General features: G+C 30.2%; 1 protein-coding gene across 3 annotated transcripts; it reads left to right on the top strand.

Moving 5' to 3' along the window:
• Positions 920-5798, top strand: LOC107645315. Of its 3 annotated transcripts, none has more exons than XM_016349316.2 (12): positions 926-1458; positions 1822-2138; positions 2228-2320; positions 2456-2546; positions 2688-2781; positions 2941-3038; positions 3538-3607; positions 3896-3996; positions 4084-4200; positions 4303-4379; positions 4904-4948; positions 5040-5798. In XM_016349316.2, the coding sequence occupies exons 1-12, from the start codon at positions 1213-1215 to the stop codon at positions 5560-5562; spliced, it is 1872 nt and encodes a 623-aa protein (XP_016204802.1). In that variant the 5' UTR covers positions 926-1212; the 3' UTR covers positions 5563-5798. The 3 variants fall into 3 exon arrangements, with proteins under 3 accessions (XP_020959281.1, XP_016204802.1, XP_016204801.1); XM_016349315.2 differs by having other exon boundaries at positions 3893-3996; XM_021103622.1 differs by lacking the exon at positions 4904-4948 and having other exon boundaries at positions 920-1458; positions 3893-3996.

Genomic DNA, 16374 nt, shown 5'->3' with positions numbered 1-16374 from the left:
TCATCCATTCATGCCTCCCTAAAATTCATACAAGATATAACAAAGTTATTTATTATTATAGTATATATAGGAGCAAATTAAAGCACATGCATGAGGTAAATAAAGGAGCTTTGTCTGTACATATCTCTCGTCAATTATATCACACTCACACTTGATGCCACGAAATTTCCTAATCCCAATTCTTGCAAGTCCACAAACGCGTCTTTCTTATAAAAAGAAAAAAGAAAAAAAAAAACTTTTTGGTATATAATTCCTTACATTAAATTCTAACATAAACATATGAATATGATTAACGTACCCATCATTCCAATTTCATATTTCAGTCAAAGGCACACACAATAGTCGTACTTTCCCAGCTACTTCATTACAAATTCTACTTCTCAGCTTCCATTTTGGAATTGCGTATTCTCTTAATATTTTTTGTTTTAATAAATAATAATATATACTATATCTAAATTTATTTTAAAAATATATTTTAAGAATAAGACTGGACACGCGGACACGTGATTGTATTTAGGTGTATACAGAAGTGTCCAGAGAAAAATTTTTTATTTTTTATTAAGACACGGTTGGACACAGTAGACACGTGTGTCGAATGAGTGTCGGTGAGTGTCGTATCCGAAATGTGTCTGACACGCGGACGCTATAACTCAGCGAAGTGTCCGTGCTTCATAGCTCGGAGGTATTGGCCTTCCATTCACCACACTTTATGTATTCCACCTACCGTACGGTTTGCTGTCATTATTATTGTATACTAACTTTGTTCTAATTACTAATTACATTAACTCCTCAACATATATTACACATGCACGTTTATTATAATAATATTTTTTTCATTAAGAGGTAATGATATATATTATATATATTTGTATTATTTGATGATTTCAGAAGTCAAATTAAAAGAATAGAGAAAGTCAAAGTTTAGAGGAACAAATGGCATTTAAAATAAATCGATATAATATTGTCTAATTTCATGAATTTCTGTGTAGTTTACCCTTCTTTCTTTGTAAACATGTTACAATTAATAAAGCTATGTATAAATAAAATCTTGTCAATATGACATTGCTTAGACAAGGACAAATTTCAGTTAGATAGAGAATCTTTTTTTCTTTTATATTTGTGTTTACTTTCCTAAGTCATAGCTCAAATTTGCAGGGTCTATTACTCTCAATCAATCTTGTTGAACGTTTCTTCATATCAGAACTAACAATAATGGGGTCGGTTTGTTCATCGGGCATGGCTGAGGAGAAGAAGAAGAAGAAGAATGCAGAGGTTGTTAATGGAGAGAAGACTATAAGGTGTGCTTGGAAGCTTCGGAACAAAAACAAGATCGTTGCTAACAGGAATAATGTATATTCAAGGACTATTCATGGTGTTACAAAACAAAAGAACAAAGAGACTCGGTTTTCAACTGAGTTCAAGAAATCGAATAATCCTACTGCATCACGTGCAAAACAGGTATGTTTACTTGCACCAACAATTCGTTGCTTCTTAAGATTTTGAGACATTTAGGAACATAAGATGTTATATCAAATTCAAGTTGAAAACTCAGCAAAGTTAATGATTAGATACAATCATGTATTTTTTTCATTCTTGGTTTTGACTCAAAGTTATGTCACCCAAATTTTTCATGATTTCTTTTCTGCTTAATCATTGATGTTAATAAGTAATAATAACACCATCAATAAGTATCCTGAAGAAAGCACTTGAAAAGTTTTATACCAAACAAATATCCTCACTGCAGAGTTCTTTGGTAGAATTTGGTTGCCCAAGTGCTTATCTGAATGAAAATATGTATGAAGTTGTGTCCGATTTTGGCAGGGCTCGCAACGTGGCTCCTTGCTCGGCCGAGCCGGGGAGAGGGCGGTGGAAGTTCTGGACACACTTGGAAGCAGCATACCAAAGCTGAGCACAAGTGATGGATTTATCTCTGGCATGAATCTTAATAGAGGGCACAAAATATGTATATTGGCCTTTGAAGTAGCCAACACAATAAACAAAGGAGCAATTCTGTTTCATTCACTCTCTGAAGAAAACATTCAGTTCCTTAAAAAAGAGATCTTTCAATCAGAAGGAGTTCAAAAATTGGTTTCTACTGATACAACAGAGTTACTAAGTCTTGTTGAGGCTGACAAAAGGTTCTTGCATTTTGCTTTTAATTATTTATTGCTTTTCTCCCTCCTCCTAATGTTCTTTGTATCTGAATCCTTTTGTGGGGAATTTGTAGGGAAGAATTCAATGCCTTCTCCAAGGAAGTAGTTAGATTTGGAAATATGTGCAAAGAACATCAGTGGCATAACCTTGATAGATTTTTCTCAAGGTGAGTTTATTTTCTCACTTTTATGTGTCAAGATTATGCTAACTCAATCTTAGATGACTACAAAGAAATTCAGCTTGAACTTTCTTTTTCTTTTGTTTTTTTAGTTACTATTTTCATGTTATGAAATAACTTCAGATTAGGTGTGGATGTCTTGAGCAATAAAGACCTTAAGCTAGAGGCAGAAAAGACAATGCAGGAGTTGATCACACTAGGTCACAATACTGCTGTAAGAAAATTCTAATTTTAATTTAATTTTGTTTTGTTTCAATGAATAAAGCACATGCATGATGCATCCATTAAATTTTTTTTTTCATTTTATTGTATCTGGTTTTACTTGAAATAACAATATGTTCTTCTTTCGGTGCAGGAATTGTACCATGAGTTAAGTGCTTATGACCGTTTTAAACAAGATTATCAAGAAAAGGTTAAGGAGATGGAGTCCTTAAATCTTCCTTTAAAAGGTTAGAAACTTTTTACTGTGATTTTACCTTCAATGATTTTACTTTAGTATATATTTATCAAGTAGCAATATAAACTATTGTCTTATATATATCTCAGTTGAAATAATCAAATAGTTGTTTGTAGTTTCATAATTAACTATTTTTGGACCACAATTATAGGGGAGAGTCTCACAATTATTCAGAGTGAGCTAAAGCATCAAAGAAAGATTGTGAAGAACTTGCAAAGGAAATCTCTCTGGTCCAGAAATTTGGAGGAGGTAAATTATTATTAGGTTAAATTACACCGTTAGTCCCTATACTTTCAGTGAAATTACAAATTGGTCCCTACACTTTAAAAGTTTGTAATTGGGTCTCTAAAGAGAATTAAAATTTGTAATTTAGTCCCCGCGGGTCAAAAAGTGTTGATTTAACAGAATATTCTCAGAATATACCGAGAATATTCTGTTAAAATAGAGAATATGCTGAGAATATTCTGTTAAATCAAACACTTTTTGAACGACGGGGACTAAATTGCAAATTTTAATTCTCTTTAGGGACCCAATTATAAACTTTTAAAGTGTATGGACCAATTTGCAATTTCACTGAAAGTGTAGGGACCAACAGTGTAATTTAACCTTATTATTATTATGAATTCAATATTTAGCTTGAAATTATAAAGAATTTGAAGAATGTGTCATTGTGAAGTTCACCATCATTTCCCTTATGCAAATTCTACAACAGTGGACTTATGTTCTGTTTGGGCTTGTGCATTTTCAGGTAGTTGAAAAGCTTGTAGATATTATTACCTATATGCATCGATCAATTTCTAAGTTCCTTGGAAATGATGGTATGGGATCTTCACATGAATTTCTAAATCTTAACTCATAAAATACTTTGATACCATATTGAGAATGATGATAGTCAGAAAATAAAATAGTCTTAGAAAGAAGTATAAAATTAAAATCTTACCAAATGATAAATAAAAAACATGTAAATAAATCTTACATAGGCTTACAAAGACAACTAATATGCAATAACCTTTAAACTATCTAATAAGAGAAAAGTTTAAAAACTAAAGTTTGTGGTTCTGATTATTAATCTTGTAAAATTTTATGAAAATTTGAATTTATAGCAGGTGCAACTGTTGTCAAGTTTACCAGCAATGGTTCTCAAAGACTAGGTGAAGCTGGTCTTGCATTGCACTATGCTAACATTATCAATCAGATAAATATGATGGTAAGTTTGTATCATATGCTAATTAATATATCTTATTATTAACCACTTTGGCTTATAAAATTACATTTGTTTCTAAATTTGTGTTAGGCATCTCGGCCATCAGCATTTCCTCCAAATATGAGGGACACATTATATCATGGATTGCCCAATAGTATTAAGAGTATCCTTCAATCTAGGTTGCAAAATATGGATATCACTAAAGAGGTATGATATTCAATCTTGGTGTTTAATTAATTAATTACTCCATGAAGACTGGAATATTATTTTTTCTTAATGGAATATGCTAAGTGGAAAATTTTTGTGTAGCTTTCCATGACTCAGGTCAAAGCTGAGATGGACAAGACTCTCCAATGGCTAACCCCAATTGCTACAAATACGACCAAGTAAGACATAGAGAATGCAATGATTCAAATAACTAAGGCTACGTTTGTTTACGAGAACAGGACAGGACAAAACATTGAGACAGGATAAGATACTAATGGATAGAGACATAAAATTTTGTGTTTTTGTATTGTGTTTGGTGATAAACTAGAACAAATTATGAAAATTTAATTTATTCTCATTTTTTTTATTCAAAAAATTTGAGATGAAAATATAACAATAAAAAATATAATTATGAAAAATTAATAAGAATAATAAAAGAAAAAATAAAAAATAAGTTGTGTCTCTTGTTAGTGTCTCCGTATCCTTCCTGTCAGGATGGACACAAAATACACTAATTCAGTGTCTCTTGACACATTGTCTCTGTCCATGTCTCCTCTACCAAACACGATTTTGTGTCTCAGTGTCCCTGTCTCAATATCCTGTCTTTGTAAACAAACGTAGCCTAATATCCCTGCATCATATCTTAATTTTTTTTTTCTTTTATCTTCTTAAAATAATTATGTCATATTCATGTATCTGGCAGAGCACACCAAGGGTTTGGATGGGTTGGTGAATGGGCAAATGGAGGGTTAGTTACAAACATGATGAACCTTCCCTCTTTATATTCATTCATTCATTCATATATGATAATAAAATTATATTCTTATTTATTTATTCAGGAATAATAATGAGTTTGGTGACAGCACAGCCAAGGAGAGTAATCTAATTCGCCTCCAAACATTATATTATGCTGAGAGGCATAAGATAGATTCTTACATAATTGAATTGTTGACATGTCTCAACCATTTGGTTACATTTGTAAGATATAGACATCATAGTGGTAGTAATAATGGCATCAAGCCTAAGCAAGGCAAAAGTAACAGTCCTCAGAAGGGTCTTGACTTTCAGTCAAAGATGTTGCAATTCATAACAACCTTGGAGAGGGATAGGAACAACATAGGAACTCATCAACAACTTTCACAAGAAGATAAGAGTTTGTTGGAAGAGGTAATTGCAAGGACAAGGATCCCTGGAGTTAGCAAGAGTGAGAACCTTGCATTGACCAACAAGAAGGAATATGCAAACAGTGGTTTCTTGCATTATAGCAAGAGTGTTGGGAGTTCACCTCTTAATAAGGGCTTATTTGGATTTCACCACCAGAATTCACATGTTTTGGACCTCATAGATGGTTTAAGACATTGAATTTCTTCTTCTATATATACATAAACACAAAATACTAGCTAGGTTTATAGTGATCTTATTAATTAATTTCTTGTATGCTTTCTAAGTTATTTTTTGTAGAGAAATTGAAGCTAGTTAGGTGGAATACTTATATACGTTTGATGTTCTTGAAGGAGATTAATTCCTTGACACAAATTTGATCCACATATGTAAAGGTCCTACCAAAAATATGTAAAGTAATTTTTCATTGTGCCTAAGCCTAATTGTCTATACTGAAAATATTGATAGGGGTGTCCATGGATCGGATCGTATCCGTAGATCTGCGGTAAATATCCGCATTCGATCCGAACATTGCGGATATGATCCGCTCTTTGCGGATCGGATCGCGGATATCTGCTCTACATCCGCGTATCCGATCCGCGGATCCGCAGATCCGCACTATAATAATTAAATATATATATATATATATATATATATATATAAATTGTATGTTTTAGTTAGTAATTATTATTCATATATTGTATTATTTTATTTTTGTTATTTAGAGAGAGTTTGATTAAAAATATTTTAGGAATAAATAAGTTTAAAAGTATGAAGGAAATATTTTTATTGAATTTTTTTATATAGAAATATGATTAAAAAGAGAAGGTTTAATTATGCGGATATATCCGATATCCAATCCGATCCGGCACTAAAAAATGCGAATATCATATCCGATCCGATCCGATGAAAATTGTGCGGATCGGATCGAATTTTCGGCCAAATCCAATCCGATCCGATCCGCGGACACCCCTAAATATTGATATCGTTTGGCTAGAAAATCCCATGTATGTGCAGTGTACATTTGGCATTTGTTGGGTCTTAAATCTTAATTGATGATGGCAGTGTCTCAAATCTCAAGACTACTTCCATTTCGAGTTTAGCCTGCTAGCTAACTTTGAAATTTCAGTCAAGTGCCCCTCTTTAATTAAACTGTTTAGGCCATGTTTACATTGATGGATATTTGATGATATATATATGTACCTAGCTAAGCAAGAATAAAATGATAGTCTTAGCTTGTTCATTATATATAATATATAATATATACTATTTTTATTCAGTGTAGAAAAAACGCTCCCCTTATGTTATGTGTCATTCCAAGTTTCCAACCCACTTCATAGTTCATAGTAATTAAAAATTAGTTTCTTATGTTATAATTTTTTATTCTAATTGTGGTCTAATTTGTTAATATAGAAATTAGTTTGGGTGGTGTTGTAATTATTAATTAATTATATTGGTAGTTGGTCTGTTCTTTAATGGAAAGAACATGACTGTTCATAAATTTTATAAAGTTTGAGTCTCCAATTCTGATTACTCAATAACAAACAAACACATTTTAATTTCATCTGAATTTATGATTCAAGAATTAAAAGTTTTTAAATTAAATCAAAGAATTTATTAGCAATAATTAAAAATACATAAATTACTGATTTTATAAAATATCTAATATCTTATGCTTATTCCAAATATTATTAGTGTTGTATACTTTTCCTTGATATATACGTCATGGACATGGTTGCATTTTTCATGTCATCTAATTTAGACGGTTATAATATTGCAAGGGAGGCAGGGAGCAGATAAGGTTTGCAAGATACATGTACTTGAATAGTGGATATGGATCTTAACTAAATTGGGCCTTCTATCTTTTTTATCAATAAAGTTGATGTAATCCAATATTTTAGGTTTCTCTAGTAATTAGTTTATTAGTTTAAATGTTAAAAGTTTGAAGGTGAGTTTATGAATATAATAATTTATTAGCTAATAATTTATTAGCTAATAATAAATTATTAAATATAACTCGAATCTATTATGAAACATCAAAAATTTAATTATAAAATAAAATATAACATAGAGACTCAATTAAAAAAATATAAAAACATAACTAAAAATTCAATAAAATTATAATAACTAACAAAATAATTAAACCTTCCTTTAATTTGTCAGATACAAATATACAATGAATCTCGACAACTCTCTCAAATTTACAATGAGATTTTATTTGAACTTTTTAATTATAAATATTATATATATTTTTATAATTTTAAAAATACTGAAACATCAGTGCACTTGAAAGTTTTTCATTATATTGATGGGAATGAACTAATACAATTTTTCTATATCCTTTATTCAGTTTGGGACTATGTCTGACTAAGTTACTATAGCTTCCATCTTGGCCTAACCACGAAGTACATTGTGTTATGTGTACGATGCGAAGGGAAGGGAAGTATTATTGTACTTCAAACTCATTAAGTAGATAGGTGCATGAACTGAATTAATATTCATTTCTTTTGATAGAAGGGATCGAATTATTAATCATAACAATAAAACGAGGGACTAATCTCTACATACAAGTAATTTTGCTATACAAGTCTTACAAGTTCTCTAATTGATATTACGCTCAAATGCGTTTGTTATGCACATATGTTTCACGTGCCTCTAACAGATTTTTAATTTTTGAAAGGATTCCGTTTCCTTTTTCAAATTTCTTGTCTTCTCTTTCTCCTTTTTTATTTACGTGTTTTTCTTTCTCTGTTCTCTTTTTTCGTTATTCTCGATTTTCATTGTTTTTTTACATTAAGCTCTGAAATCGTTTTTGAAGATAATGGATAATTCAACTTCAGATTGTCAGATGAACCCTTGCTTGTGAAATTTGATGTTAATTATTCTTTGTTTGAATTGAACCTAATGTACTAGTTCTGATTAGAATTAATATAATCTTATCCATTTTATATCAGACGTTCGGGTGTAGATAAGGAATATTTGGGTGTATTTTTATAAAAGTTTGGGTGTATTTATAGTTTATGACTTTTCATCTGATGGAGGGTTAACTGTCTTATTCTTTTAGTTGAATTGTTTTAGTTTCTGTTTAGTTATGATTCATGAATCTGGTTTTTGTGATTTTTTATGATGATTTTATAGTTGTATTTGCATTCTATAGTTTATGCTTGCTTTAATATGATGTATTTTGAGTGTATTTTGCAGCTCTTCTGTAGTGTATTTTGCAGCCCTTGCTTACTTTTGTGGCTGATTTTAGTGTACACGTAACATAATTCATTTCTATATCTGCAGCAAATTTGGGAGTAAAAACGAAGATATTTGGGTGAATTTTTATTCTGATGAGTTCTGTATAATTCAGAACTCTTCCTCTTCTTCCTCCTCATCTTCTGCTGCTTCTTCTTCTTCATCTTCTTATTTCATATTCTCATAATTCTTTTTGGGAGAAAAAATCAAACAAAGAAGAAAAAATACATAATGTTGCAAAATCAAAAGAAAAAGAAGGAGAAACACGACGATGAAGATGAAACACGCGAAGAAAAAGGAGGAGAAACACAAAGAAGGAGGAGGAGAAGAAGGAAGAGGAGGAGGAGGAAAAACTCGAAAAAAAAATGACAGTTGTGGTTTTCATCGAGGAGGAAGAAGAAGAGTCGTTCATAATGATAAGTAGCGCGCTTTAAAAACAGGAAGAAGTTGTTGAGTAACATGCGTGTATTTACTCTTGAATGTGAGAGTGTAATGCGCGTGTGTTTTGTTGAGCTTGTGCCAACTTATAAGACTTGTAAGGCAAAAAAAGTTTGTATATATAGTATACCTGTAAAATGAGGATGCATGCAAGAATTGTTAGAAATATGGATTAATCAATAATCGTGCTTTTAATAAAGGATATCAACTACTGTCAATTACCATATTAATTGCATCTAATTTGCCTGTGCATTAATTTCTAGGGGGAAAAAACAGAAGAATAATTTCAGAGTATAATCTTATTAAATATATAGTAGCTGAGTATTGTTTCTGAAATTTCCTCTGGTGAAACAAGTCAACTAAATCCTACGAGCCTGTGATCATAGGCTGCAATTTTGACAAACAAAATTTGAATACATACATTATATATAATTAAAGCTAAGTATAATATATAATCTTCAATTCTGGTTTGATGAAAACAAATTTAGAGAGACTAAATTATTTTGTCCAAATTATGTATGTGTGAGAAATGAAAGTTACATTTGATTTGTCAGAAAGTGTGATTTTATATGATTACAAAAAGTATAAATCAAACTTTCCGATAAATTAAATGCTACTGACAGTAATAGCCGTTTGAAATTAAATTAAAAGACAAAAGAAGAGGTCCTATTACTCGTTTGCATGCTAAATACGACATTATCATTTTCCTTATGATGTCAAATCCAGTTTCCTGTGAATGGAGAAATGAAGACAGCTGTTCATAACGTCATCACTTAGCTTGTATGAATTTTCTTTATATGATTTAGTTAAAAATCAAGAGCACTTTAATTTTGAAATTAATTATATATTTCGTCACTTTTCTTTATATATGATTCCTTTTTCATGTCGTTCATTACCAAAGGTCTAGGCTTGCTTATACATATGTAACGTATTGAAAGTTTCTCCATGACCGCTACAGAATTTGTATGGAATTTAAAATGAAACTACTAAAATAAATTAAGTAGAAACTTCAAAGCAAAGTCACTATATATTATCTCTCGTTGAGAGTTCCATGCATGTCCAAACAAATTTAAGGAAAAGATGAAGAACACTTGCACACTATTTTGTATATTGTTGTTATGTATACCTGGGAAATAACAATTCAATATACGTGACAAAATTATACTGACAATAATGTTATCGATTTTGTCACCTTTTTTTTAATAAATAAAAAAAATTATCATTTACACTAAAATACAAATATTTACTATTTTACGCAGTATTTCTCAATTTTGAACTGAATGTCCTAAAATAGAAAACTTAATTTTTTTTTTTATTTTGCAGATATTAATTGCGAAATTGTATGTCTGTGAAATTGTAAAATACTACAAAAAACGATAAATATATTTTTGTTAAGAGGAGTGCTAGGGAGAAAACTAGCAGAATTTGTGATGTTTAGCCATCAATTAGTCATCATTAATATTTTTAATAGTGTAAAATTAATGATTTTTTTTTTATGGTTAAGTGTTGGCCAGATTTCAACAAAAATAGTGCTGGCCCTAGATTTTTTCTTTTTTTAATTTATTAAAAAAAAAGCCGTTTTGTCACTTATGGAGAAGTACGTAGATATTTTCAATTGATAGATTCGCTTAGAAATTTAGAATTCCCCACGCACTTTACTTGTTACTAGTTTGTAGATCCAATAATCTAATTTGCCTATTGCTAACGTCATTGCTTCTAACATCTATAGCACCGAAAGGGAACAGAATAACAGATACAAAGCCTTCACCAGAACATTAAAGATCAGAGATGAACTTACAAAATAAAAAGCATATAACGTTCAACAAAAATACTATTTGTACATTAAAATTAATCACCAATATATTTATATATAAATATATATGTAGTTTAATTTATTTAAAAAAATTTCAAATAAAGTAACCAAAAGATAAAATTGACACAAAATTAATTCATAATCATTGCTAGCCAAGAAATTAGGAAGAGTTCAAGCCAATAAACACCCATCCCATCAAAAGTTGTATACAATTAAGGCCAGTTTGAGTAAATAACTTAAATAAGTTTTTTTGGAAAAAAAAAATTTAAAGATAAGAACTTTTATTAATAACAGCTTATAAATAAGTTATTTTGTATTTTGATTTTTAGTTATAAAAGTACTTATTTTAAAGTTGTAGCGTTTGGATAAATAACTCAAAAAATAAATTTTTTTACAGAAGAGAATGAATATTAAAATAACGATAATAACAAATACTTTTCAATATTAAATGTTGATTTTACATAACCTAATCACTAATATTGTGTATGATATGGTAGGTGAAAATAAAAAATAAATATAAAATGTGTGTCAATGTATATTTTGTTGCTTTTTTTTTTATTTTTTTACTCCTATTAGAACTCTCTTCTCCTTTATTGAGGTAAAAAACTTGCTATAATTAACTATGAAAATAATAACAAGCTATAAAATCACATACGAAAAAAATAAAATTAAAACTGAAATTTCATACTACAGTTAAATATAAATTTAATAATAAAAAATAGAGTTATAAAATAATAAAAAAATACTTAGAAGGAATATATGCAGTAGGTTGTTCAGATGCAATATTGTCTGTAAATGGTAGTGGAGGATCAATACTTCTATCAGATGAATCATTAAGTGAAAATGGTAAGGTTTGAAACATTGCGTGAGAATGATGGTGGAAGGCCAGTGCTTCTAGCAGACCTTGCGTAAAAATGGTGGTGAAAGGTCAATATTTTTCACAAAGTCAAAAAGAAAAATAGATTTTTTTGTTTTGAAATGATTTTTTTTTAATTTAGTGGTAGAATGACTTATCCAAAAGTAAAAAAGTCATATATTTATACTTTTTCAAAAAAAAATTTTTAAAATAGTGCCAAACATTTAATCAATTATTAAAAAAATATTGGAAACAAAGGAGTCACTACAACAAAACAATATTTTTGCAACCATTATAAAATTGTTGCTAATAATTTAAGCGCAGTGACGATTTTAGACAACCCTCGCATAAGGGTCACAAAATATTATAATATTATTATCCAATAAAGACACTTAAAATTAAAGGTTATAAAATAAGTGGAGTCTAATTTGTGGTGATGGATTATTTAAAATTTAAAAACAGTAAAATACAGATTCTTAATATTTTTGTGAAAAATTCAAATTGTCGATCTCCATTCTTTTTTTATTGTAAAAAGTATCCAAAATGTTATAAATTTTGATGATAAAAACAGTACTACTTATCCATTTATAAATGATAACTGTACTGATTAATCTTTGACAACTGCAAAAATGGACATATTAATTTTCTTATTATATATGACGTCAGAAATGACTACTTTTGTCATTGATGTATTAAAACTTGTCTGTGTTCATAGCATGAATCTCCGTCGCTGCCTAAATACATGGGTACGTTTTTCCATTTAAAACAGGGCGAGTGACACTTGCCCAATAGAACTTTATTTGGTAGAACATGTCACAAAATATCTATTTAGTTTAGTTTCTAACTTTCTAATAATCTTAACTCTATATATCAACATGCACACTCTCTATGATGTACGGACTTCACTGACATGGACACGGGACACGTCGACACGCAAATTTTAAAATCTTATATAACACGATGACACGCATACATATAAAATATAAAGTAATTTTTAGATAAACTGAAATGATATTTTAATATGTCTTATTTTAACTATATCAAGTATTTAAAATATTTTTTATTTTAATAAATAATAATATATACTATATCTAAATTTATTTTAAGAATATATATTAAGAATAAGACCGGACACGCTGACACGTGATGGTATTTAAGTGTGTCCAAGTGTCTCCAGAGAAGAATTTTTTAATTTTTATTGTGACACGGTTTAGACACAGCAGACACGTGTGTCGGACGAGTGTCGATAAGTGTCGTGTCCAAAATATGTCTAACACACAGACACGACAACTCAGCAAAGTGTCAATGTTTCGTAGCACACTCTTATTCAATAACATGAACTTACGTCCTTAACTGCCCAAACCCAAATAATATTGTGTAGATAGCTACTTAATTAAATGTGTTAAGAACCTATGAATTTGTGATAATTCAAACGCCCTGTTATTATTTAATTTCATACTAAATTGAATTGATTTTTCAGCCCCTATATCAGTATCAAAACCCAGATATTTTAATTTAGGGTATGCTTTTTCTGACTTTTGGATATTTTTAAGAGAAGAGTAGAGAATTTAATGTGAATTAGATGTTTGAATATGTGACTTGATGAGTGGTTGTTTTCTGGTGAAACTAATATTCAGGACAATTACCTAATAATTAAGCCTAAATACATAATGATTATATAGCCAAGTACTGAAGCAGTTCAACAATGGCAAGAATTTTTACAATGATAGAAAATCTGGGAAGTTGAAGCTTAACTTCAACAAGAAGACTCAGCAACTCAACTGATTAATTTAATTGCTAATATATAATCGAAAAAAGTTTAAAAAATTAGTATTTTTATTAAAATTTGGTCAGTATTTAATAAGTAAAAATAAATAAATAATTTTATATTTAATATAATTTTACATTATTAAAAATATTAATAATGATTAATTAATTACTACAAATCATAAAATCTGACCATTAAAAATAAAATGGCTTGTGAAATTAAAAGATCAAAATAAGTTAAAAAATTAAGTATACACGTTTGAGACAAACAAAAAAATAATTTATCATTTTTTAGATGATGTAAAACGTGTCAAAATTGAAAAGGTTGCCAAATAAGACTAAATAACTTTTTTATCCATTTGGTTAGCAATTAGCAAGGGGCTACTCACAAGTTAGAATGAAGTCACACTTGACCAAAATTTCAATCCAAATTCAAAACCCTTTTCTCGTTTTTCTTGGCATATTTACATATCAATCAATGGTACGGTGGGTTCCTTTGGCTTTCCACTGTAACATCAAAGCCAATAGTTGTTTAGCTGTGCAGTCACACCTTTACGTCTCAAAATAAAATAATTATTAAATCTAAATTTGGATAATGAAACAAAATTTCGTTTATACCTGCTATTGATAGAATTCAAAGACAAAATAAACATATAGAATTAACAACATGTAAATGATATAATTAACGCGTTATTATTTTCTGAACATATTTAAAAAAATAATACATTAAATAGCTACTCTGGTATTTATAATTAGTGATACTTTAATAAAAGAATTTTAAGTTACTAATAAATTACGATTATTAAATTATTTTTTTAAGTATAGTGAGTTTAGGACCAGGTGTGCATGGGTGAGATATTGAGATAGCAGGACTAGGGGTGGCAAACGGGTCTAAATCTGTCGGGCCGCCCCGCGTAACCCGCCAAAAAAGGCGGATCGGGCTGAAAAATTGGGACCGCCAAATAACAAAAACCCGCCTAACCGGCACCGTTTAAACCGTGAGCTTTGGCGAGCTTTGGCGGGATGGGGCGGGCTTTGTGTTTTTTTAGTGAGGGGGTATTTTTACAATTTTTTTTGCCAAACCTAACTTACAAGAGTATGAAGATAAAAATTGAGTGGTTTGAATTATGTTTATGTTACTTTGGAGACAATATTTATAATTATATTTTAAATTATGTTTATTTTGTTTTGGAGAGAATATTTATACTTATGTTTTGGATGAAAACTTGGTTTATAATTATGTTTATTAGATATTTATAATTACAAAAATTTTAATGTTTATGAATATAAAAAATATAATTTTTTATACCTTTAGAAATTATAATAGTTAAAAGTAAAAAATAGAAGAGATTTTTTTATATCTTTATATATATTATTTAATAGTTAAAAGTTAAAAAAATGGATATTTGGCGGGCTTAGCTAGCCGGCCCGCCAGCCGGCTATTAGGCGGGGCGGGCTGGGATTTTGGGACCGCCTCACTAGGCAGGGTGGGCTTCTGGCGGGATGGGGGAGGGCATCCCTGCTTGCCACCCCTAGTTTGGACCATATACCACCTGATGAGTCTTGGAAGGTATAGTTGCTTTCCTTTCAAGATACACTAGAGAAGTATTGCCATATCTGATGGAATCTCTGTCTCATGAGTGTTGGGAATTACATAGTTACTCATAATCTGCTGCCACAGCCTAGCCTCGACGGTAAGATACTTGACCTTTATGCCCTTCGGACTCAGCTTTGACGGTCCATATGCCCATGGACTGTCAGGGTGGATAGCTATAGTTTGGAGGATGGCATCCCAATCAAACTCCATGGGGCGGGCTTTCCCGCTTGCCGCCCCTAAGCAGGACTATAAGGAAAACAGCCGTTACGTTAATTTTCATGTAACGACAATAATTTTCAGCTGTAATTTCAGTTGTTGTGTCAATAATCAAATATATCTCGTTATTATTTATTGAAAATAAAACAAAAGCAATGACCCACCACGTATTATTAATATCTAGGAACATGCGTGCATGTGATCATAGTAAATCAATTGCAACATATCTTATTATGTTCAATTCAGCTAAGAGACAAGGAAAAAAAAACCCATGAAATTAACATTGAATCTGTTTGGCTACAATGGGTTTTCGTCAGGTGAGAAATTACATATCAAATGAGATACACATGTATACTCTGTTTCATTGAATGCAATGAAATTCCGTTCTTTGAAAATTTCTTTTGCACCTATATATAGGACAATAGAATGCCATATGATGCCGTACTTTAATTTTAATTGAGAAAGGGAAAAAAGTATATAGCCTATTTTGTATGTGTATATGTTAAACTATGATTATTACTTTGAAGCTAACTATAATAAAAGTATATTATATCTGGTTTGTCTTATTTATATCATTGCAACAATAGAAAAGAAAAGTCAAATGGTATTGAATAAAAGGAAGACATTTTTTCTGAGCATATCAATACAACAAGCCTCCAAAAGTGCCCCTCCGTTCCCCCTTTCTTTTTTTTTCTTCTTTTCTTTTAGGTCACAAAACAATGATAAACACTTTTATAATATTACGTTGTGTGTCTTAGAACATATTAATTCGTGTGTGAGAACGAAAAGAGAACAGAGTAATATAAAAACTATTTTATTGCTAATACGAAGTAAAAAAAAGTTTTATCTAAATTAAGCAGAGTAATTAACTAGTATGTAGCTAGTTGTTAATTATGGAGTGAGATAGAAGAATGTTTGCGTTTAATGATGAGAAATAAAAAGAAGTGAAGGAAAGAAAGAACGTTACTTTGGTCAGCTGGTGGAGGGACCCACAAAGGGAAAGGGTAAAAATAAAGTAAGATACGAATGAATTACATTGTAATCCCTTTTGAATAAACTAACTCTAACGTCTATAAATAAGTAATG

Source organism: Arachis ipaensis, chromosome B06 (assembly GCF_000816755.2).
Source record: "Arachis ipaensis cultivar K30076 chromosome B06, Araip1.1, whole genome shotgun sequence".
In the NCBI taxonomy this organism is placed as follows: Eukaryota; Viridiplantae; Streptophyta; class Magnoliopsida; order Fabales; family Fabaceae; genus Arachis; species Arachis ipaensis.
This window is presented reverse-complemented; position numbering and strand designations above follow the sequence as displayed.

Excerpts from the sequence above, each read along its gene's own strand:
- LOC107645315 (XM_016349315.2), top strand. The coding sequence starts at position 1,213 with ATGGGGTCGGTTTGTTCATCGGGCATGGCTGAGGAGAAGAAGAAGAAG. Across the intron at positions 4,201-4,302 it reads ATATGGATATCACTAAAGAG|CTTTCCATGACTCAGGTCAA; the intron begins GTATGATATTCA and ends ATTTTTGTGTAG. Across the intron at positions 4,380-4,903 it reads ATTGCTACAAATACGACCAA|AGCACACCAAGGGTTTGGAT; the intron begins GTAAGACATAGA and ends TGTATCTGGCAG.